We start from the raw sequence: 24,657 nt of genomic DNA, 5'->3' as shown, positions 1-24,657 counted from the left end.
ATGATGTGCGAGAATGTAATGTTGGCCAGCACATCAGGAAATGTCTGTGCCCCAACATCAAATACAGCCATTTAGCATTCACTTCAGCCAGTGGTAAAGTCAGATGAGACTTTGGTTTTGAGTCTTATCTAAGGGATGACATCTCTGACAATGCAGTACTCCCTCAATCTGTTACTGAACAGTCAATTTCAATAATGTGTTTAAGTCCTAGAGTGGGATTTGAAATCAAAAAACCTCCCAAAGGCAAGGCCCAGTGTGGAATCACGTCAAAAGGCCCCAGGCTTGATCTCTGTTCTGTGCTAAGTTAGCTGATGACATTTGGGGATGGGGGGGCGGGGGGAGGGTGTCTCAGTTAAGAAGCAGAAAATCAACCAGGGTCCCCATGCCTTCTCCTGATTGAAAACTAATGGCGCTTGTTGGAAATGGTGGAAAATGATGAGGAAGGGGGAAAAGAGTCAGAACCAGATGTGCTGCCCTCCATAGCCAAGCTAGCCTGTTTAAGAGAGACAACCAGTCACTGTGGAACAGTACCCCCTAAGTTCAAACAGCTTCAGGGAGAACTGAATAGGGGCATGGGGGGGAAAGAGACAATAGAATGCAGCCTTCTGTATTAATACTGTTTATATTACACTGCACAGCACATCAAGATAAAATGCATTTGGTTACATTAGAAAAGATTAATGACAGAAACCAAAAGACAATTGCTGGCTGTAGCTGTAAATTAAAGCACTAGTTCCTAACTAGCATATGCTGGGTACCAGAGCAGCATATGCTGCTGTCGCAGCCTCACTCTGCACTGCCTTTTATAGTAATCAATTATTCTTTTATAACATACACAAAGCATGCAAGATAACCTGATCTGGGCTGCCAAAAATCAACCCTCTGATGCACCCCATGCACACAAGTCCGTATGGAATTCTCTGCTAATTAATTTTCCAATAAACCTCCTCCTGAAACGATATAGTTGAAGAGCTCAGAAAAATGTCACTCTGGCATGACAACTCAGCAAAGTTACCCTAAAGCTGTCACAGGACCAAGAGCAGCACAAACATTAAAATGCCTTACTCACTACGCACCATGAAAATGACATGAGGCCAAGGAGAACAGGAAAGGCTTTCCTTCTGAACAAATATAAACCACAAAAGCTGAGGCTAGGATATCAGAAGCCCGCAATTAGATCCAACCTGTCAGCCTGTATTGCTTCCCTATATACCCAATATTCTACATACTCCAGGAGATCTCCTGTGGCATTGCTCATTAACAACTTCTTCACCTTCTTCATTTCTTCCTTCATTGTGTTGACATAATAATTTTGTGTCTCAGCCTCACATCTTGTGTATCTAACTTTTTTTCCACTTTTGTGTGGGCTTCACCCACATCTTTCACCATCTTGACCACGTGCATGTTCTTTTGTTCTTCTCATGCCTTTCCATTGCATCACTAGAATGGTCATTTATATCCTATCACATTTATCTTCTCACAGTTAGCTCTCTGTTAATCAGTTGGAAATCATTCAACCAATGTCCAGTGTTATGATCCTGTGAGGGATCGTTGAGGTTTAAAAAAATCTGAACACCCAGCAATTAACTGACAGATCTACTTCACGCAATTTCACGTTTTTAAATAAACTTTATTATCGATCAAAAAAGAATTAAATAAAATAAGCAGTATTAACATAACAGTATTGTTTATAATTACGAATGCTATGAACTCAGTTCTACTTTATACTTTCCACTGCACACCCCCCCACCCCACCTGAAGAATTTCTTTATATATTACAAAGAACTTGGAAGATTCATTCACATCTTTAGAGGCCAACCTAAAAGGCATGCCAAATCCCTCCAGAATTTACTTTAATTCAGCCTTAGTGTTCCAGCTATTCCTTAAGGTACAAATTTTACGGGGATCCTTCCATTTGTCTCTGAAAAAGCCACTTCCAATTTTCCTTTCAGGTGTCACTGACTGTGGACTCTTCAGCTTTGGACATATGTAGTCTCAGTCTGCTCCCACAGCTTTTGTACAGCTCTTTCCAAGCTAACTACTCAAGCTGCTTGCTTTCTGTCATAAGGTTCTGTGAGAACCACTGTAGATTTCTTCCATTAGTTACAATATTAAGCAAATCTTCCGGCTGCTTTTCCCTCACAAAACACAAACTGAATTGCCTGTTTCTGTCAGCAAGCACTTATAGATAAATTAAACAAAAGAAAATCCTAACTGAGGCTCCACCTTCAATCACTACCTCTATGGAAACACGGCATTCTTTGGGATGTCCTCAAATAGAAATGTAAATTAATTATTTTACCTTAAACACTACTCTGATTCTGTAACCCATATGAATAATTTCTTATTTCTAGGATATGTAATTGTTCTTTCTCCAGGCTCACTGGCTCTACTAAAAGCTTAGAGATGGATCATTCATTGTTGAAGTTTTTCATTAACAGCTCTGACTTTGTAAGACAAACACAAGTTAGCTTTCAACCATCATTTAACTCTAAACTTGTTTGAATTGCATTTTCTTCAGGGTGCTTATCAGTTTCTCAATCAGATACACCCATTTTCCTACAATTAAAACTTTAATTCCCAAAACTAAAAGTGATATTCAAAAACATATGATTTATGAACTAGATATTTACAACACCAGACTCTAACATGGGACAGAATTAGTGAGGAGATGTGACAGCCAATGTACCAATGGAGTTTGTTTATTGTCAACCAGTAAAGACTCTGTTGCTGAAACACAAGCCCATGGTACAGGGTTTTGGGGGGGGGGGGGGGGGGGGGGGGGGGGAGATGGTATGCCAGAGGCACAGGTACAGCTATGATAGGTCATCGTTTTGGCCCAAATCAAACAGCGACCATGATGACATGCCAAGCACTATGGTTGGGGTTGACAGAAATCAGGCTCTGAACTGACATTTTACTTAGGGAGCCATAGGTATTAACATTGTATTTTAGTCTTTGTTTTTGTTAGGACAGTGAAGCATCTTTGACTTCTGTTGACCAAGTGCAGATGCATTAGGCCATACCTGTTTTATAATGCCTTGGATTGCTGGTTGGACAAGGGGGCAAGTGCCACCTGCAAATATGTCAAACTGGGGAACAAAGATCATCTAAAATTAACAAACAGCGAACCATATAAGATAGTTGAGGGAAATGCAGTTTCTTGTGAATGCTATTTGTTTGAATACACACTTCAAGAATTCACAGAGTATTTCCATTGGTTATATGCCTTCATTTAAAATTGAGATGCAAAGGAATTTCTTCTCTCAGAGGATAGTGAATATCTGGAATTCTCTACCCCAGGCAGTTGTGGAGGCGAGATCGCTGAAAGTATTTAAAGAGGAGGTAGATAGATTTTTGAAATATCAGGGAGTTGAGGGCTATGAGGAGCTGGCACAAAAGAGGAGTTGAGGCCTGGGGCAGGTCAGCCATGATCTTATTGAATGGTGGGGCAGGCTTGAGGGGCCAAATGGCCTGCTCCTTTCTCTTATGTTCTCAGATGTCAGCCCTACAGTCTGCAGCTAGCAAAGAAACTGGGCAAGTTTGAGACATAAATGGACACTTGTTTCCAAGGGCATTCAAAGATAGCTCAGGAAAAGCAGGTTCATTCCTTTGATAAATATAGTGAAGGTTAGTAAAATTTGGAAATTAAAGGCTGCAAGAAGTACTGCTTTGTACAGACCACTGCTCATTTACCTCAATGTAAAATTGTATCTGAGCCTCAGTCTGACAGAATATTCACTCTGAAGACTCGGCTATGCGTGGTACATTCTAAACTGTTGGTGTCCAATGAGTAGGGGTTTTCCATTTAATTTGTGTCTTGCAACATTTTACCTAGAGCGTGTTGGGGGTGTGGCGGGGAAGAACTTTGCGGTGGTGGTGTTCCCATGCACCTGCTGTCCTTTTCCTTCTAGGTGGTAGAGGTGGGTTCGGAAGATGCTGTTGAAGGAGCCTTGGCAAATTGCTGCAGTGCACCTTGTAAATGGTACACACTGCTGCCACTGAATGTTTAATGTGCTGGGTTGGTGTGAATCAAAAGGACTACTTTTTCCTGGATAGTGCGAGTTTGTTGTAAAGAATATTCCATCAGACTCTTGATTTTGTCTTACAGAAGATGGACAGGCTTTGGGGAGTCAGGAGGAAAATTACTTGCCACAGAATTTCCAGCCTCTAACCAGCTCTAATAGACACTGTTTACATGGCTGGGGCTGTTAAATTTCAGGTCAATGTGAAGCTCAGAATAGTGTTGGTCAGGGGATTCAGCGATGGTTTAGCCATTGAATGTCAAAGGGAAATGGTGAGATTCTCTCCAGCTGTAGAGGGTCATTGCCTGGCACTTAAGTGGCAATAGCATGCATGCCCCATATCTGTCCAAGCTTGAATGTAGTCCAGGTCTTGCTCCAAGTAGGCACAGGCTGCTTCAGTATCTGAGGAGTTCTGAATTATGCTGAACACTGCAATCATCAGAGAACATACCAACTTCTGAGCTTATTATGGAGGGAAGATCATTGATGAAGCAGCTGAAGATGGTTATGGAGTGTGCCAAGCATGAACTACTTCAGTCCTTCAATGTACTGTATAAGAACGAAGGAGGGTATGGGCTCAGTTTAAACTCACTGTGCTATTCATGTCAAGTGGTCCAATGAGAATCACCAGTGGGACATTTGAAAATAAGAGTGTAGCCTAGCACACCACCCTGAGGAACACCTGGAGTGATGTCCGAGGATTGAAATGATTGACCTCCAACAATCTTCCTTTGTGTTAGGTATGATTACAACCAGCAGCGAGCTTTGCCCCTGATTCCCAATGATTCCAGTTTAGCTAGGGTTCCTTGATGCCACACTTGGTCAATGCTGCCTTCATGCCAAGTGCATGAAGGGACTCTCACCTCACCTCTGGAATTCTGTTCTTTTGTCCATGTTTGGACCAAGACAGTAATGAGATCTGGAGCTAGTCCTCAAGGAACCCAAACTGACCAGCTGGGTTATTGTTGTGCAAGTGTCATTGATAGCACTGTCCCATCACCTCCCATCACTTTGCTGGTAATTAAGAGTAGTCTGATGGGGCGGCAATTGGCCTGACTGGATTTGTCCTGCTGTGTGTCGAAATGACATACCTATCACAGTATCTTTATAGTGCAGAAAGAAGCCATTCGGCCCACCAAGTCTGCACTGGCTCTCAAAGAACATTCCACCTAGTCCCATTCCCCTGCATTATCCCCTTGCACATTCACTCTTTTCAGGTAGCAATCCAATTCTCTTTTGAATACCTCTATCGAATCTACCTCCACCACCCTTTCAGGAAGCTTGTCCCAGATTCCAACCACCCTCTAGGTGAAAAAATTTTTCCTCACAACACATTTACTCCTTTTGCCAATTATTTTGAATCTGTGCCCTCTAATTCTTGATATTCCCTTGAGTGGGAACAGTTTCTCACTATTTAGACTGTCAATACCTCTCAGAATCTTGATTACCTCTACCAAGTCTCCACTCAACCTTCTTTTCTCCAAGGTAAAAAGTCCCAATCTCTCCAATCTATCCTCATAGCTACAGTTCTTCATCCCTGGAATCATTCCTGTGAATCTCCTCTATACTCTTTCCAATGCTTTCATATCCTTCCTCAAGTATGGTGCCCAGAACCAATACTCCAGATGAAGCCTAACTAGTGTCTTATACAAGTTCAACATGGCCTCCTTACTCTTGTACTCAATGGCCTTATTAATAAAGCCTAAGATACAATATGCTCTATTAAATGCTCTCTCAACATGCCCTGCCATCTTCAATGACCTATGTACGCAAACACCCAAGTCCCTCTGTTCCTGCACATCCTTTAGAGGCTCTCCCTTTATTTTATACTGTCTCACCCTATCTTTCCTGCCAAAATGAATCACCTCACACTTATCTGCATTGAACTTCATTTGCCACTTGTCTGCCCAACCGACCCACATGTCTATGTCCTTTTGAAGTTCAAGGCTATCCCCATCACAGTTGACAATATTTCCAATCTTCATATCATCTGCAAATTTTGAAATCATGCCCTGCACACCACAGTCTAGGTCATTAATATATATCAGGAAGAGCAAGGGTCCCAACCCTGACCCCTGGGAAACTCCATTACAAACCTTCCTCCAATCTAAAAAACAACTTTTATCGCTACTCTCTGTTTCTTGTCACTCAGCCAATTTCTTATCCAAGTGCCTACTTTCCCCTTTTCAGGATCTGAGGAGTTATGAATTGTGATTTTCAGAATGTGATGAGTGGAGTCCCACAGGGGTCTGTACTGGGGCCTCAACTTTTTATGATTTACATTAATGACTTAGATGAAGGGAGTGAAAACATGGTAGCTAAATTTGCAGATGACACAAAGATAGGTAGGGAAGTATGTTGTGAAGAGGACATGAGGAGGCTGCAGATGGATATAGACAGGTTGAGTGAGTGGACAAAGATCTGGCAAATGGAGTTTAATGTGGGAAAATGTGAAGTTGTTCACTTTGGCAGGAAGAACGAAAAAGCAGAGTATTACTTAAATGGATAATGGCTGCATAATTCTGAGGTGCAGAGGAGTCTAGGTATTCTAGTACGAGTCACAAAAAGTTAGGATGCAGGTATAGCAAGTAATTAAGGCGGCAAATGGAATGCTATCCTTGATTACGAGAGGGATTGAACATAAAAGTAAGGTTGTTAGGCTTCAGTTATACAGGGCATTGTTGAGACTGCACCTTGAATACTGGGTGCAGTTTTGGTCTCCTTATTTAAGGAAGGATGTAAATGCATTGGAGGCGGTTCAAAGGAGGTTTACTAGATTGACAGTTGGAATGAGTGGATTGTCTTATGAGGAAAAGTTGGACAGACTAGGCTTGTTTCTACTGGAGCTTAGAAGAGTGAGGGGTGATTTGATGGAAGTATACAAGATCCTAAGCATCCTTGACAAGGTGGACATCGAAAGGATGTTTCCTCTTGTGGGTGAGTCCAGGATTAGGGGGCACTGCTTTAAAATTAGGGGTCACCCTTTTAGGACAGAGATGAGGAGAAATTTTCTCTCTCAGAGGGTTGTGCAACTTTGGAACACACTGTCTCAGAAGGTGGGGTCATTGAATATTTTTAAGGCAGAAGTAGGTAGATTCTTGTTAGGCAAGAGAATCAAAGGTTCTCAGGGTAGATGAGAATGTGGAAATCGAAACACAAGATCAGCCATGATCTTATTGAATGGCGGAGAAGGCTCGAGGGGCCGAATGGTCTACTCCTGTTCCTATTTATGTTATGTTCTTATGCTCTTTTGTTCTCACGTTCTTTTGTTCCACTGCCAAGAATTTTGCTCACAAGTCTGTTGTGTGGCATTGTATCAAATGCCTTTTGAAAATCCATACACACCACATCAAGTGTTTCCTTTATCAACTTTCTCTGTTAGCTCCTCAAAAAACTTCAGCAAGTTAATTAAACATGATTTTCCCTTAATGAATCCATGCTGGCTTTCCTTAATTATCCTGCACTTGTCCAAGTGATTATTGATTTTATCCTGTACTATAGTTTCCAGAAGCTTCCCTACAATCGAGGTCAAACTGACTGGCCTGTATTTGTCAGCTTTATCCTTGCATCCCTTTTTGAAAAAGGATGTAACATTTATAGTTCTCCATTCCGGTGGTACCTCCCCTGTGTCTAAGGAAGACTGAAGATTATCACTAGTGCCTCTGCAATTTCACCTTTCACTTCCCTCAGTACCCTTGGATGCATCTCATCCAATCCTGGTATTTTATTTTAAATGAAGATAGCCTTCCCAACACTTCCTTCCTCTCAATTGTAAGTTCTTCTAATGTACCAGTTACCTCTCCTCTCACCTCGGCCTGAGTAGCAAGTTCTTGTTTTGTAAAGGCAGTTGCAAAGTACTCGTTCAACACCTCTGCTATTTCTCCAGCCTCCACATGCTAGTCCCTTTTTTGTCCCTAATTGGCCCTACTCTTTCTTTTACCACCCTTTTATTATTCACATGCTTAAAAGTGACCTTGGAATTTCCTTTTACGTTCGCTGCCAGCCTATTTTCATGTTCTCGCCTTGCTTTTCTTATTAGTTTCTTCACTTCTCCTTTGGTCCTCCTATATTCAGCCTGATTCTCCATTGTATTTTCTACCTGACATCTGCCATACACGCACTCTTTCCTTTTCATCTTTATTTCTATCTATCTCATCATCCAGGGTGCTCTTCATTTATTTGTCCCACACCTTTCCCCTTCAAGGGAATTTACCTTGACATTGCTTACAATACTTTTTCTTTCAAGGTGGCCCATTGTTCAGCCACTGTCTTTTCTGCCAACATTTGATTCCAACTCACTCGGCTCAGATGCATTCTCATCCCATCGAAGTTGGCTTTCCACCAATTAATTATCCCTGCTCTGGATTGTTCTCTGTCCTTTTCCATTATTAAGCTAAACCTTATGTTACAATGATCACTGTCCTCTAGAGGCTCTCCCACTGAAATTTAATGCACTTGGGCCAATTCATTCCTCAGACCCAGGTCCAAAAAGTGCATGTCCTCTTGTTGGACTGGAAATCTACTGTTGTAGAAAATTATCTTGAACACATTCCAGGAACACTCGTCCTCTTGTCCTTCTGTACTATTCTTATCCCAGTTTATATTTAGCTAATTGAAGTCCCCCATTATGATTGCTCTATAACTCTTGCATCTCTCTGTAATTTCTTTGCAAATTTGTTCCTCCACACATCCCTTGCACTAGTTAGTGGTCTATATACTACACCAATATTATTACACCTTTCCCATTTCTTACCTCTAGCCAGAGAGGTCAATTTTCCACTTTATCGGGCAGGTGCCTGTGTTAAAGCTGTACTCAAAGAGCTCAGCTAGTTCTGAAGGGTGCAGGTAGTAATGAAGCACAAGTCTTCAAGTACTACAACCAGAATGCTGTCAGGCCCCATTGTCATTGCATTATCCAGTGCCTACAGTAGTTTCTTGGCATTAGGCTGAGCAAATCGAATTGGCTGAAGGCTAGCATCTCTAATGCTGGGGACCTCAGGAGGGGATGGGGTGGATTATCCACTTGACACTTCTGGCTGAAGATGGTTGCAAATGCTTCAGCCTTATCTTTTGCGCTGATGTGCTGGGGTCCCCCTTCATTGAGGATGGGGATATTTGTGGAACCTCCTCCTCCAGTAAGTTGTTTAATCCTCCACCACAATTCATGGCTGGATGTGGCAGGACTGCAGAGCTTTGATCTGATCTGCTGATGATGGGATTGCTTAGGTTGGAACAGTGTGCTGTTTCTGCTGTTTGGCATGCATGTGGTCTTGTGTTATAGCTTCACCCAGTTGGCACCTCATTTTTAGACATGCCCAGTGCTGCTCCTGGCATGCCTTCCTGCACTCCTCATTGAACCAGGATTGATCCCAGGCTTGATGGCAATTGTATACTGAGAGATCTGCTGAGCAAGAGTTTATAGATTGTGGTAGAATACAATTTTGCTGCTGCTCTTGGCCCACAAAATCTACATCTTATCCCATTTAGCACTGTGGTAGTACTACACAACACAATGGAGGGTGTCCTTAATACGAAAGACTTTGCCTCCACAAGAACTGTGCGGTAGTCACTCCTACCAATTCTGTAATGCATCTGCTTGGTGAGGAAGAGGTCAAGTACGATTTTTCCCTCATACTGATTTTCTCACTACCTTTTGCAGACCAAATCTGGCAGGTTAGTCCTTCAGGAGTCAGCCAGCTCCGTCAGTAGTGAAACCACTCATGGTAGTGACACACTTTTTTGACCTGGCTACCTTCAGTGCTTCTTCAAAGTGGTACTCCACATGGAGGAGTACTGATTTATCAGCTGAGGGATGGCAGTAGGTAATAATCAGCTGAGGGATGCTGGTAGATGATAATCAGCAGGAGGTTTCCTTGTCCTAGTGGAAATATATCGTTGTTCCTTCATTATTGTTGGATCTAAATCCTGGAACTCCCTTCCTAACAGCACCATGGGTGTACCTACACCAAATGGATTGCAGCAGTTCAAGAAGGCAGCTCACCACCACCTTCTCAAGGGCCATTCAGAATGGGCAATAAGCATTAGCCTCGCCAGCAATGCACACATCCCATGAAAAAATAAATAAAAAGCATGGATGTTGTCCTCAGTTTGAAAACAGGATTATGTCTCCGTGAAGACTATGCAGTTTTCACTCCTACCAATACTGAGTGACAGATGAATCTGCGACTGCTAGACTAGTGAGAACGAGATCAAGTAGATCAATCATCTCAACTAATCCATGTGGTAGTGAATTCCAATTTTTCATCACTCTCTCATTACTTCTCATGAATTTTATATTGGATTTTTTAGTCAGTATCTTATACAGGGGTCATCATTATATGAACTTCCCCAATGAAACATCATCTCTTCATCTTCCCTATGAAACCCTTCCATAATTTTGAAAACATCTCTCAGGTCACCTCTCAACCTTTTTATAAAGTCATGAGTACCAGTCCCTTCTGTCTCCCTAAGGTGTGGTCTCATCCCTGTAAAGTTACACACAAGAGCTATATCTTCTATCTATATTAGTATCTTGACAAGTCAAGCATCAATTGCAGCACACCATTCACTTGAAAAGGCTAGACCTCTCAGAAAAGAATTAATGATTGGCTGAAAGAACAACTTTTCAGCTTAACCAGCAAATATCCAACTGATAAATATGATCAATGCTAAAGTAATTAGATTTGCTCAGGAGAGAGGAATGAATAAGTGACAGTGGCGCAATTAAATCAATCCTTTTCTTTAAGAAAATTTGTCAATCCCAAATTGCCAATAAGTGATCAATCAATTCACCCCAAAAATTCTGTTTAGCTTGCTTGAGCCACCATTTTGAATTTTCTTTTCCACTCCCACGTTAAAGCTTAGAATTTGAAACAACTTTTGTAACATAAAATAATAATTCTAAATAACATTCTTATTCATACTTGAAACCCCATGAAAGAGTTGTTTTTTTTTTTCTGGGAGAGCCCAAGGATTAATTTGGAGTACTTGGCTGGAACTTCAATTAATGGGTTGAGCTTTGATGACTGTTACTACGCAAATGTCTTGCTCCTGCAGATCTCACACAATCTCTGTCAATCACAGGAAGCCCCTCCCTACTTCATTTTGGCTCATGAAACATAATTTTGACTCCAAAACATAGATGAAAGATCCCTTTCCTTTTGAGTCTAACGAACACCACTTTCGACAAGTTATAGTCAAATACTACACTGACATTTCCTCTTTAAGACAGGGTCAGGTGACTGACATTGGAATGTCTACCATTTACTCAAGAAGTGGCTAGATTGTCTGCCAGACTGTATGCTGCAAAAGTAAATGCAAACTCTCTTTATTTTCTTCTTATAAATTAATCTGTTTAAAAACTTAGACAAGCCTCAGCCGAACTGTAATGATCTGGCGTCAGAAGTGAAGTAAACTGTGTCGCATCTGTGGACCGAATTTCCCGGCGCAACCATCTATCATCAAGTCTGAACTTCTGCCAATTCTCACTATGCTTAGTAAGGAAAGGAAGATTTTCACCTTTCAGGGCTGCATCAAAGCTTCACAAAGATGATGACATTTAAACAGAACACATGTTTCTGGTAATGGAGCAAGAAACGGAGCACTTTAAAAAAAGTTCCACTGAAAAATCTAAAGTTAAAATCTAGGCTGACACTCCAGTGCAATATTGAGGGGGGACATTGCATTGCTGGTGACATTGTCTTTCAGTTGGGACGTTACATCTAAGACCCTGCCTGTCCATTCAAGTGGATGCAAAAGATCCCAGGGCACTATTTCAAAGAAGAGGAAGCAAGTCCCCCCAAGTGTCCTCGCCAATATTTATCTCTCAATCAACATTAGTAAAACAGATGAGCTGTTCATTATTGCAATTCTGTTTGTGAGAACTTGTGTGTCCAAATAGGCTGCCACATTTCCTATATTAAAACAATGATTTCACTTCAAAAATGCTTCATTGGCTGTAAAGCTTTTGTGGTTGAGTTTGTGAAAAGCACCATATAAATGCAAACTCATTCTTTCTTACATACTTCAGTTGAAAAATCAGAAAAAATCCAAATGAACACAGATGCTAAAATATGAGCTGTATACTTCATTCCAGTACACAAATTGATTTATGAAAAGACAGCTCTTCTTCCTCAAATGCCTCTCCTCTGTGCCCTCCCGACCTCAGCACAGAACAGAAACTGTGGAATCATTTGTCTGAAGTCTCTATAAAAAGGTCGAATGCTACATTTGGCTAACTGTTGAGAAATTTCAGCACAGAATAGTAAATGGCACTGCTGACAAAGAGCAGTCACAAATGCTGCAATTGAGGTCAGATCCCGTACTCGAGCAAACCATTCAAATGATGTGACATTCAGACCTGGCAAAATGCCAGGCGGCTGGTCAGAGAAAGGAATTAACAAGGGGCAGTTGCTCAAAAATTATGATTGGTACAGGGAATTTTAAAAATGTAATAATCCTCAGAAGTAGAGAGTCTCACTGAACCGGAAAGTGTACGTAGAGTATGATGGTACAGTGGTTAGGGAGCTAGGCTGATAACTCAAAGTTTATGCGATATTGGGTTGTTGATGTGTGAACCTATTAAAACTGTATTTAAAACAATGCTAATTCATCTCACTAATTCCATTCCTACTACTTCCTAAAGTGGAAGATGAACTGAAAAGAATGAAACAAGCAACTCAATTTGGAAATGGTACTCCCTGTAAAAATGAACAGCAAAATCAGATCTGTTGACTGAAGCAATGAAACAGGAAAGATTCACTTTAGCTATACAGAAAAATATAACAAACTGGTTGGACCATGTTATTTCACTGGTTATTTCATTTGGATTTAGGCCAATAGCACTGCATCAGCACAGTGTCATTAATCAAAATCTAGGAAAGGCATCCAATGAAAGAATGAGCTCGCTTGTGATCGAGAGAGAGCACAAAGGCCAAGAAAGGCTCCTGCACACCAAAGTAAGCGCACGACAAGAGGGGAGCAAGGGAGGGCCAGGGAAGAGGGGAGAAAGGTAAATGAGAGGAAGTGAGAGAGACAGAGAAAGTGAGAGAGAAGGGAAGTAGAACCTCTGGCCCATTTTAAAAATCTAAAAACATCTCAGAACCATCACAACACTGTTTCAGAATTCATGCTGGCAATGAAAAAGAGAGAGCTCCACCTACCTTAAGCAGCCTGTGAAGCAATTTTTTCCTCACTGACTCACAAATCTTCGATTTCATTATAAACATACTCTAGAGTTACTAGCAAGATCTGAATAACTCATACTATGGTTCCACAACTGTCACATATATTTAGAGCATTCAGTTAAGTTCACCAAATAAGAATAATCACTATGGATCGAAGTCTGGAGGTGTGTCAGGACCACGAGACATGTTTTTGAAACACTACCACCTGAGACTGAGGCTAAAAATCAATGAGGTTCATATTTGAGCTCAACGCTCTCGCAGCACAGCTCTCCCATCAACCTGTGCTTTGAAGATACCCAATGGTGTAGGGTCACACACAAAACAGAAATAAAATCATAACACACAAATGCAACAAAGTATACAGTGGATGAGCTCATGTCAAAGCTAGGATAATGTCAATTTTGAGGAAAATCAAAGCACTCTGGAAACATCCAGCAAGGCTAACCCTGAGATTCAGGAGACACTCAGTTGAGCAGTATCATTAGGAAGGTGAAGGTTAGTTAACAATCCTAATGTTCAAAACACAAATGGCTGTTCATCCTCCTGGAGCCAGAAAGTGTTCTTTGATTATCTTATTTCCAAGAAAAAAAACTCTGAACACTTCAGTAACCACCAATGCAGCCTCCCCATCATCGCCTGGCCATTCAGAGCTTATCCAATCCCTGCTGAGTTTACAAAACCAAACAATATTTAGCCTCCGTCCAAACATAATTTGAAAATTCCAATCTCACTCCCCAACACAAAGTACTAAGATGGAGAATGGCGACCCAATGTAAATGGCCAAGGGAGACAGCTGACCCAGTGGAACATTTCCATTGGAGGTTCCACTAACAGGTCAGCTGGTTAAGGCAGTGAGTATGTGACTCTCAGGGTTGGAAAACCTCAGGTTTTATTGCTACTCCCTCAACTGCATCATTTTCAGTCAGGTAGAGGTAACACAATTGGCCTCAGTATCACTGATGTGTGGGGGGTGGGTGGTTGAAGGGCAGGCATGGGTAGAAAGACAGCCAGGTTTCCTAACATATCAATGACAATTCCTGCAGTCTAAAAGCTCACTCATGAAGAATGAATAAGGCTACTGACCTACAATATCTAAAATCATGGTAACCCCACTTCAGCAGGATTCATCACCTTCAGGGATAAAAGGGGGAAAAACAGGAGGTGGGGAAAAGGAAGGGAAAACAAAGGAAATTTGTGTGATGGCATTATTGGCACCTTTAGGTGGTCAAGCAGACAGATCCACCAGTCACAATACAAGCAAAAAGATTTGTTTTTAATTTTTTTAAAAGAATCGTTTTTATTAAAAAAAATATATTCTTATCGTTCCATTACGGTAAGTATACAAGATCACAAAGAATGCAAGAAAATATGTCCATACAATAGCACTCAGCATCCCAATACAATAACCCCGTGGCCTGACACACTGACCTCACAAAACCCCCACGACCCAACATGCTGACTCTACAGGAACGACATGTCCCAACACACTGACCCTGCAATAACCCCGTGACCCGTCACACTGACCCCGCAATAACCCCATGACCCAACATACTAACCTCACAATAACCCCGTGACCTGTCACACTGACCCTGCAATAACCCCATGATCCGTCACACTGACTCCACAATAACCCCGTGACCCGTCACACTGACTCCGCAATAACCCCATGACCCGTCACACTGACTCCGCAATAACCCCATGACCCGTCACACTGACTCCGCAATAACCCCATGACCCGTCACAACTGACCCCGCAATAACCCCGTGACCCAACACACTGACCTCACAATAACCCCGTGACCCGTCACACTGACTCCGCAATAACCTCGTGACCCGTCACACTGACTCCGTAATAACCCCATGACTTGTCACACTGACCCCACAATAACCCCGTGATCTGTCACACTGACCCCGCAATAACCCGTGACTCATCACACTAACTCCGCAATAACCTCATGACCTGTCACACTGACTCCGCAATAACCCCGTGAACTGTCACACTGACCCTGCAATAACCCCATGACCCATCACACTGACTCCGCAATAACCCCGTGACCTGTCACACTGACCTTGCAATAACCCCGTGACCCATCACACTATAACCTTATGAACCCACAATAACCCTGTGTCTTATCATGCTCTCTCCAACAATAGCTCTCAAATACCTGTCTCCATACAGTAAACCATACAAGTTAAGTAGTTTACTTTCTCCAGGAAACGGGAAAAGGAGAAAGAGGTGGAAAGGGTAGCTGATTATCATCACAGCTCCAAATCCAGCTGCAGAAACATGACGATAGGTACACTGCCTTTTACAGAGCTTACCAGATACAGATCAATTTGAAAAACAAGCTGCACATTTTTGCCTTGGATATTTTGTGCATTTAGGCTCCTTTTATTACATGCTGCACTCCTGACTTAGGGTCAATGTGCAACCTTCCACATTTTTTATGACATATATCTACTGTTGCTTGCACTGTTACAAGCATAATGTCCCCTAAACCAGCATAGAACACACCATTCAACATGGTCACTACAGACCCAAATTTGGGTTTGGTGGGACTGGAATGTTAAAATTCTTTATTAAAATGATATACATTATAAAAGCAAGGGAAGTTATGCTCGACCTTTATACATAAAAAAACCTGGTTAAACCCCAGCTGTAGCATTGCAACCAATTCTGGGCACCACACTTCAGAAAGGATATTAAGGCCTTGGAGAGAGTACATAAGATTTACATGGATGGTCCCAGGGCTTGTGAGACTTCAGTTATGTGGAAAGACTGGAGAAGTTGAGATGAGATAACAGTTTTAGTTGACGGGCAATATGATCGGCGCAGGCTTGGAAGGCCGAAGAGCCTGTTCCTGTGCTGTACTTTTCTTTGTTTTTTGTTCTCCTTACAGCAGAAGAAGTTGAAGGGAGATTTGATAGGTGTTCAAAATTATAAGGGATTTTGATTGTGGAGAAACAGTTTCCAGTGGCAGAAGGGTCAGTGGACACTGATTTAAGGTAATTGGCAAAAGAACCAGAGGCGGTACAAGATAACTTTTTTTTTGTAAAGGCAGTGAGTTGTGATCTGGGGCGTACTGCCAGAAAGGCTGTTGGAAGCAGATTCAAAAATAACTTTCAAAAAGGAATTGGATAAATATTTGAAGGAGAAAAAATTGGCGCTCTATGGGGAAAGAGCAGGGGATTGGGACAAATCTCTTTCAAAAGAACTGTCGGCAGCGTAATGGGCTGAAAGGTCTGCATGTGTGCTGTATCATTCTAGGACTGTTGAACCCATTTAGCAGCACACACTCTCATTGGGCCCTAAACCAAATTCCCCAAAACTAGACCTGAATTCAATTTACCTACCAAAAATAAAAATGAGAAAAAATCTCAGCACACTGAAAAGAATTAATTTTGAAGTCAGTGTAGAGTTTAAATTAAGACATCATTGACCTAAATTCACTAATCATGGTGCAACCTTCAGTAAGTCAAGCTTCACTTTCACACAGTAAGAGATAAAGCTGCAAAAATCAAATAGTGCCCTCATGGTCTATTTCTGACCGCTTAGCTAGCGGAGAGACCTGGACCTAGGTGTGTAGGTCACATACAATTACATCTTATTACCTATACTTGAATTAAAAAAGGAGCCCTGAGCAGCTATGGGTCTGTAAGTGGAACAAGAGAAAAAGAAAATCAAAAAGCAGCATCACGATACAAGAAGGGGTAAATTACAATTAAATGCTTAATTTAGTCCACCTATAACAAATCACAATAAGCAATTAGTTAAAAATCTAAAAAATAAACTACGCTGATTAAATTCATAAAGTTTAATTAATTAAATAAAGTTAGACAGGGATGGCAGTGGACGTGGTGTGCCACAACTGCAGCATGTGGAGGCTTTGTGGAGCATAGTGATCTCAGGCAACTGCATTCACATTAAGTTGCTGCATCTCCAATAGCTTCAGCTCAATTTTTGAGCTGGAATCCAAGGTGCAGTCAGTGCAGGCATCAGGGAAGAGGAAAAGTGTTTCCTCAATACTTTGATCCATGAGGTAGTTACACCCCTTAGGATAGGTAGTGGTACAGGTCCGGTTAGTGCTCATGGACAGGAAGATGAGACGAGTCAGGCAGGTAAGGGGACCCGGTGTGCAGTGCTGGAGGAGCCTTTGCTCCTACCCAACAGTTATGAGGTACATGCTGCCTGTGTGGATGAGAGCAAAGTCTGCATGGTGGATGAGCAAACTAATCACAGCACCAATGGTATAAAAGCTATTAGAGTAAGGGGAGTGAAAAGGTATCTGGTGGTGTTAGGGGACATTATAATCAGGCAGCCATGACCAGGAATTCAGAAGGTTACGGTACCAGAGTTAAGGGCATCGCTTCATGGCTGAAGAAGGACTTGGAGTGGATGGGGAGGATCCAGTTATCATGGTCCTTGGAGGAATTAACAACATGGGTAGAATTACAAATGAAGCTCTGAAGGAATCTGAGGTGCTAGGATTGAAATTCAAACACAGGTAATAATCTCGCTGGATTGTTAGCTGAGCCATGTGCAGATTGGTATTGGGATAAACAGATTAGAAGGTTAAGTGCATGGCTGGAAGTGTTGAGTGGGAGGCAGGGATCTCAATTCATGCAGTACTAGCATTAGGATTGGGAAAAGAGGAAACTGTTCTGTTGGACAGTTACCACCTAAACCAGGTGAGGACCAGCGTTCTGGCAAATTGAATAATTAGGGCAGTAGATAGGGCTTTAAACAAATGAAGCGGGTGGGATGGAGAATTCAGGAAAGGGCAAATTCAAAAGCAGCAAGAAAAATGTCAAGGCTGAGGAGCTGAGCAGTCATTTGAATTAAAATAAGTAGTGGGTCAGGAAAGTCAAGAGTGTTAACAAAGATAATAGAGCATTAGACACTAAGGTGACATCAGGAAAAAATGAAAAAAGTTAAAGGCACTAAATCCAAATAATTCACAATGACAAAATAAATGAATTAATAGCACAGATATAGATCTGAAACAGATATAGACAACTTGATGTAACAGACATTACAGAGACCTGGGGCTGGATTTTACAGGGCGCCATTGCCTCCAACTCGCCCCCACCTCCCTGGCTTAAAAATCAGTGGGAAGTCTGCCCAAAAGTTGAACGGCTATCCCGCTATCATTTAACAGTCAATTAATAAGCTGGAGGTAGGATTCCCACCCCTCAGGGACAGGAAGTCCTGTCTCAAAGAGCTGCCAGCCAATAGGGTGGCTGGCAGCTCTGTGGTCCCAGCAGCACCAAGTAGGAGCTGTGGCCATTGCTATTCAAAAAATGAGGTAGAGAGGAAAAAGAGGTAACTATAGACTAATTAACTGACATCAGAAAATTGTGTGTTTTGAGGCACTCTACCAACCTGAATTCTCTACTAGCCGGAATATCTGTTGTTTCCTTAATACCAATCATAATTTTACCAACCGGAAGCAATTACAAAGTCATCCAGAATCCATGCCTGTATACTGTATTATTTTATATTTTAATTTTTTTAATATGCTGTTGAGGATTAGAAGTAAAAACAACTATTCTTTACTTCCTGAATATTTGCGTATTATTTCATGCTACAAGTATTGTGCTGTATTCCATTGGTAACTGGCACTTCTGATTAACTGGCATCACCCATTTCCCACACATGCTGGATAATAAACATTTTGCTGTAGTAGAGAAAATGCTAGTATCTATCGTTAGGGATATAGTAAGGGGACACTTCAAAAAATCATAACAATTGGACAGAGTCAACATGGATTTATGAAAGGAAAATAATTTTTGACAAATCAGTTTAGGATTCTTTTGAGGTTGTGCTTGGAGGGTAGATAAGGGGGAACCAGTAATGTGTTTGGATTTTCAAAAAAAAAATTGACAAGATGCCACGTAAAAGGTTATTGCCGAAGATTAGGGCTCATGGGATGGGGTATTATATTAGCATAAATTAGTATTGGTTAAGGTACAGGAAATTAGGACTCACGAGATTGGGGGATGAGATAATGTATTAACATGGATAGAGTATCGATCAATTGTCAAAATAACGGAGTCAAAATAACCAGTTCGTTTTCAGGTTGGCAGCCTATAACCTGAAAACCATACTCTTGAATACCTCTCCCCTCAATTGCTTAGAAGTCCACCTCTTTGTACTCACTTTGTCCTACTGCGCCATTATTTTAAAAGATCATTATCAAATCAACGTTAATCGTCTCTGTTCTAACAAAAACACTTCTATTTTTTCAAGCCATCCTTTATTTTTAAGAAAAATTTATTTGCGGATGATTGCTGGAACAGCAAACACTTCGCCATAGGGAGTAGTTTTACGCAGAGAATATTGCATCTTTTAAAAAATAACTGTATAAATAGTTGAGGCAAATGGTAATACACAGCAGAAAGTGGAGGGGGGGAAGATTAGTTTTGGGGTTGCAAGGAGTTGGCACATACATTATGGGCTGACTGGGCTCCTTCTGTACTGTCAGCTTCTATGGTGACAATGCCAGAAATGCTGATCTCCACTAAGATTAACGCCAATAAATCTGAGGAACCGCCAGTTACAGGACACTGACAGGAGTCAGACCAAGGATCTTACTCTAAAGCTTATCCTGAATCACCTGCTGGCTGCCTCTTTCTAGTGGCGTCTGCTTTTATTTGCCTGGAGCTTTCTTGTTAACCCAAATGATCCAGGGGAGATTTCGAAGCTCAGCAAAGAGACAGAGAGGGTAACGCGACAGCAGCTCTGGCCCACTCCCCTAATGCTCACATCACTCGGGCTCTGGATGTGGATCAGGCTTTTTAAAAAGGACATTTTCCATTCCCAGACTCAGCTCCAAATCATTCGGTGATTCCGGCCCGGGCTGCACCACAAGCAGAGAAAGCACACGGTGCAGGCACCGCGCCGCGCATCGTCCGGAGCGGAGAGCAGAGCAGCTCAACCCAGGATCCAGATCCTGAACCAAAACCAAGACCCAGGAGCCGGAACCGGACCAAAACCTAGAACTGCGATCATGAAGCAACAGCCAGACTCAGACCCAGCTTCTTTGTAAAAAAGCGCACTGAAACAACCCTGGAGAAAGTTGTCGCCGGCCCATTTCCTTTTGAGACGATCTCAATAACTCTTCAGCCATTTATTCCATTGGTCCTTTCTCTTTGATTTTATAATTCCCCGAAGGTTGTGAATGAGCCCCCGGCTCCGGGGGTTGGAAGCGCTCAGTCCCGGAGCTTCCCCCAGGGTGAGAGTTGAGAAGTTGGGGAGTGGGTTCCCGCTCTGTCCCCGGGGCTGGGGGTCTGGGCGGGCGGGATGACTCCGGCCAGTTCCTTGTCCCTTACCTGGTGCAGAGCGGTCAGTCCGTCCACATTAGTATAATTGATGTCAGCTCCTTTCAGCAGCAGCTTCTCCACCTCGTCCGGGTCCCCGCTCGAACAGGCAGCCAGGAACACGGCTCCCTCGGCGAACTTCACTCGGAGCTGCTTGGTCCGGGGCCGCTCCGACTCCCGATCCGTCTCCGAACCCAGCCAGCGCTTCAGCTGCTCCTTCCTCTTGTGTTTAGCGTTATCACTGCGGGCCTGATCCCTCTCCCGATCCTCAGCCGCCATCTTCCACTGCACTCAACCGGGAGTGCCCGAAATCCCAGCCTCAGCCTCCGCCACACAGCCCTGCGCCATCTACACACCCTCTGTATACATTACAGCCAGTGGAGCCAATCCTACACCATCCGCGCACACTATACATTACAGGCAACATACCCTGCGCCATCTAGTCATATCCCTTATACATTACAGCTACTCTCCCCCCAATCCTTCCCCACACTCAGGGATCAGGTAAAATATACCGACCCAACCCCACAACATCCACATTTAGTACGAATTATAACCAGTGCGCCCAACTCCGTATAACCAAACAATGTCCAAACACATATAAAATTATAGACAACACAAATAATCCAAAATAGCCCTACACCACCAATACCGTTCCCTATATTTTATTTTTTTTAAATGCATGGGATGTAGGTATTGCTGGCCGAGCCAGCTTTATTCCCCATCCCTCATTGCCCTTGAGAAGGTGGTGATGAGCTGCCTTCTTTTACTACTGCAGTTTATGTGATGTCGGTACACCCACAGGGACACAGTTCCAGGACTTTGACCCAGCGACGGTGAAGGAATACCGATATATATCCCAGTCAGGATGGTGTGTGATTTTAGACGGGAACTTGCAGGTGGTGGTTTCCCATGCATCTTCTGTCCTTGTAGGTGGTAGAGGTCACAGATTTGGAAGATGCTGTCAAAGTCGGCTTGGTGAGTTCTGCATTGCATCTTGTAGATGATGCAGTTATTGTGCATCAGTGGTGGAGGTTAAGTTGCTAGATGGGTTACCGATCTAGCAGGCTGCTTTGTCCTGGATAGTGTCGAGCTTCTTGAGTGTTGGAGCTGGACTCATCCAGTCAAGTGAGTATTCTCCTTGTGCCTTATAGTTGGAGGACAGGTTTTGGGAAATCAGGACCTGAGCGACTCACCACAGGATTCCTAGCCTCTGACCTGCTCTTGTAGCCATAGTATTTATGCAGTTGGTGCAGTTCAGTCTCTGGTCAATAGTAACCCCCAGGATGTTGATGATCGGGGTTTCAATAAATGGTAATGCTATTGAACATCCAAGGGAGAATGGTTATAATTCTGTCTTATTGGATACAGTCATTGCCTGCCACTTGTATGGCACAAGCATTGCCACTTATAAGCCTGAGCCTGAATGTTGTCCACCTCTTTTTGCATTTGAGCATGGACTGTTTCAGTATTTGAGGAGTTGCAAATGGTACTGAATATCATGCAATCATCAGTGAATAACTTCTGGGCTTATGTTGGAGGGAAGGTCATTGATGAAGCAGCTGAAGATGGTTGGGCCAAGGACACTCCCTGAAGAACTCTTGCACCAGTGTCCTGGGGCTAAGATGACTGACCTCCAACAACCACAACTATCTTCTTTTGTGCTAGGTATTACTCCAACCAGTGGAGAGTTTTCCCCTGATTCCCATTGACTTCAATTTTACTGGGGCTCACAAATTTCAGTTAATGCATGCAATCCTTTAAAGCATAACACAATCAGTATAAGGTGCATTAATATTCAATTCAATTCATTCCAAGTAATATCAAGGAAAGGTTGAGTACACGATGTGTCCCGACAACATTCCTGCTATGCTGAGACATGCTGCAGAACTAGCCATGTCCCTCACCAAGCTGTAATGCCAGCATCTACCTGATAACCTGGGCAATTTTCAATAATATGTCCTATCCACAAAAAGCAGGACAACTCCAATTTGGCCAATTACTGCTTGATTGGTCATTACTCAATCATTAGCAAAGTAATGGAAAGTGTTATCAAGCAGCACTTACTCACCAATAACCCAATTACCAATGCTCAGTTTTGGTCCCTGCAGGAACACTCACCTCCAGACCGCATTACAACCTTGGTCCAAACATAGACAAATGAGTGGAATTCTAGAGGTAAAATGAGAGTGACTGCTCTTGACATCAAGACAGCATTTGATGGCTGTAAATTCAAAGAACCCAGCAAAAGTGAAGTCATTGGGAATCAGGGGTAAATTCCATACTGGCTGGAGTCATATGTAGCACAAAGGAAGATGGTTGTGGGATCCACAAAATGCAGGACAAATCCAATCTACCAATTACTATGAACCTACTCTCAATCATCAGCAAAGTGATGGAAGATCTCTTCAACTGTGCTCTCAAAAAGTACTTACTCAGCAATAACAATTGCTGGAGTCATACCTAGCATAAAGAATAATTGGAGTGATCACTGCAGGCCAGTCGTCTCAGCTCCAGGAATCACTAATGAAGGTCCTCAGGACAGTGTCCTCAGCCTAACCATCTTCTGATGCTTCATCAAGGAATCTCCCTCCATGATAAGGTCAGAAGTGGGATATTCACTGATGATTGCAACCGCACAAATAATGAAGCCACCCATGCCCACATGAATCAAGCCCTAGACAATATTCAGGCTTGGGCTGATATGTGAGAAGCAACTTTCATGTCACACATGTGCCAGGTAATGAATGATCATCTCCAACAAGACAGAGTCTAGTCGCCTCCCCTTCACATTCAACACCAACACTGAATACTCCACCATCAACATCCTGAGGGTTACCATTGACCAGAAACTCAACCCAACTAGTCTCATAAATACTGTAGCAACAAGAGCAGATCAGAGGCTGGGAATTTTGCATTGAGTAACTCACCTCTTAACTCACCAATTCTGTCCAGCAACTCTAAGGTACAAGTCAGGAATAAAGAACAAAGAAAAGTACAGCACAGGAACATGCCCTTCGGCCCTCCAAGCCTGCGCCGATCATATTGCCTGTCAAACTAAAATATTTTGCACTTCCAGTGTCCGTATCCCTCCATTCCCATCCTATTCATGTATTTGTCAAGCTGCCTGTTAAATATCACTATGATACCTGCTTCCACTCTGGTACCTCCTCTGGCAGCGAATTCCAGACACTCACTACCCTCTGTGTAAAAAACTTGCCCCACACATCTCCTCTAAAGTTTTCTCCTCTCACCTTAAATCTATGTCCCCTAGTAATTGACTCTTCCACCCTGGGAAAAAGCTTCTATCTACTCTGTCCATGCCACTCAAAATTTTGTAAACTTCTATCAAGTCGCCCCTCAATCTCCGTCGCTCTAGTGAGACCAATCTGAATTTCTCCAAACTCTCCTCAAAGCTAATAACCTCCAGACTAGGCAGCATCCTGGTAAACCTCCTCTGCACCATCTCCAATGCCTCCATATCCTTCTGGTAATGTGGCGACCAGAATTGCATGCAATATTCCAAGTGTGGCCTAACTATGGTTCTATACAGCTACAGCATGACTTCCCAGCTTTCATACTCATTACCTCTGCCGATGAAGGCAAGCATGCCATATGCCTTCCTGACTTATCCACCTGCGTTGCCACTTTCAGTGACCTGTGGATCTGTACACCCAGATCCCTCTGCCCATCGATGCACTTAAGGGTTCTGTCATTTACTGTATAATTCCTACCAGTATTAGACTTTCCAAAATGCATTACCTCACATTTGTCCGGATTTAAACTCCATATGCTAATTCTCTGCCCAAGTCTCCAACCGATCTACATCCCGTTGTATCCGTTGACAATCCTCTTCACTATCTGCAACTCCTCTAACTTTAGTGTCGTCTGCAAACTTACTAATTAGCCCAGTTACATTTTCCTCCAAATCATTTACGTATATTACAAACAGTAAAGGTCCCAGCACTAATCCCTGCGGAATACCACTAGTCACAGCTCTCCATTCAGAAAAACACCCTTCCACTGCTACCCTCTGTCTTCTATGACCAAGCCAATTCTGTATCCATCTTGTCAGCTCACCTCTGATCCCGTGCGACTTTACCTTCTGTACCAGTCTGCCATGAGGGA

At 42.6% G+C, this 24,657-nt stretch overlaps 1 protein-coding gene across 2 annotated transcripts in view; it reads right to left on the bottom strand.

The window, feature by feature from the left end:
• zmp:0000001167 (protein phosphatase 1 regulatory subunit 12A) overlaps positions 1–20,891 on the bottom strand; it is a 188,428-nt gene extending 167,537 nt beyond the window's left edge. For both annotated transcript variants that reach the window (XM_041198067.1, XM_041198068.1), the window contains exon 1: positions 20,542–20,891. In XM_041198067.1, coding sequence (XP_041054001.1) covers positions 20,542–20,808 — 267 coding nt within the window. In that variant the 5' untranslated portion in view covers positions 20,809–20,891. The remainder of the gene's footprint in view (positions 1–20,541) is intronic.
• Positions 20,892–24,657: the final 3,766 nt, after the last annotated feature.

Source organism: Carcharodon carcharias, chromosome 10, assembly GCF_017639515.1.
Source record: "Carcharodon carcharias isolate sCarCar2 chromosome 10, sCarCar2.pri, whole genome shotgun sequence".
In the NCBI taxonomy this organism is placed as follows: Eukaryota; Metazoa; Chordata; class Chondrichthyes; order Lamniformes; family Lamnidae; genus Carcharodon; species Carcharodon carcharias.
This window is presented reverse-complemented; position numbering and strand designations above follow the sequence as displayed.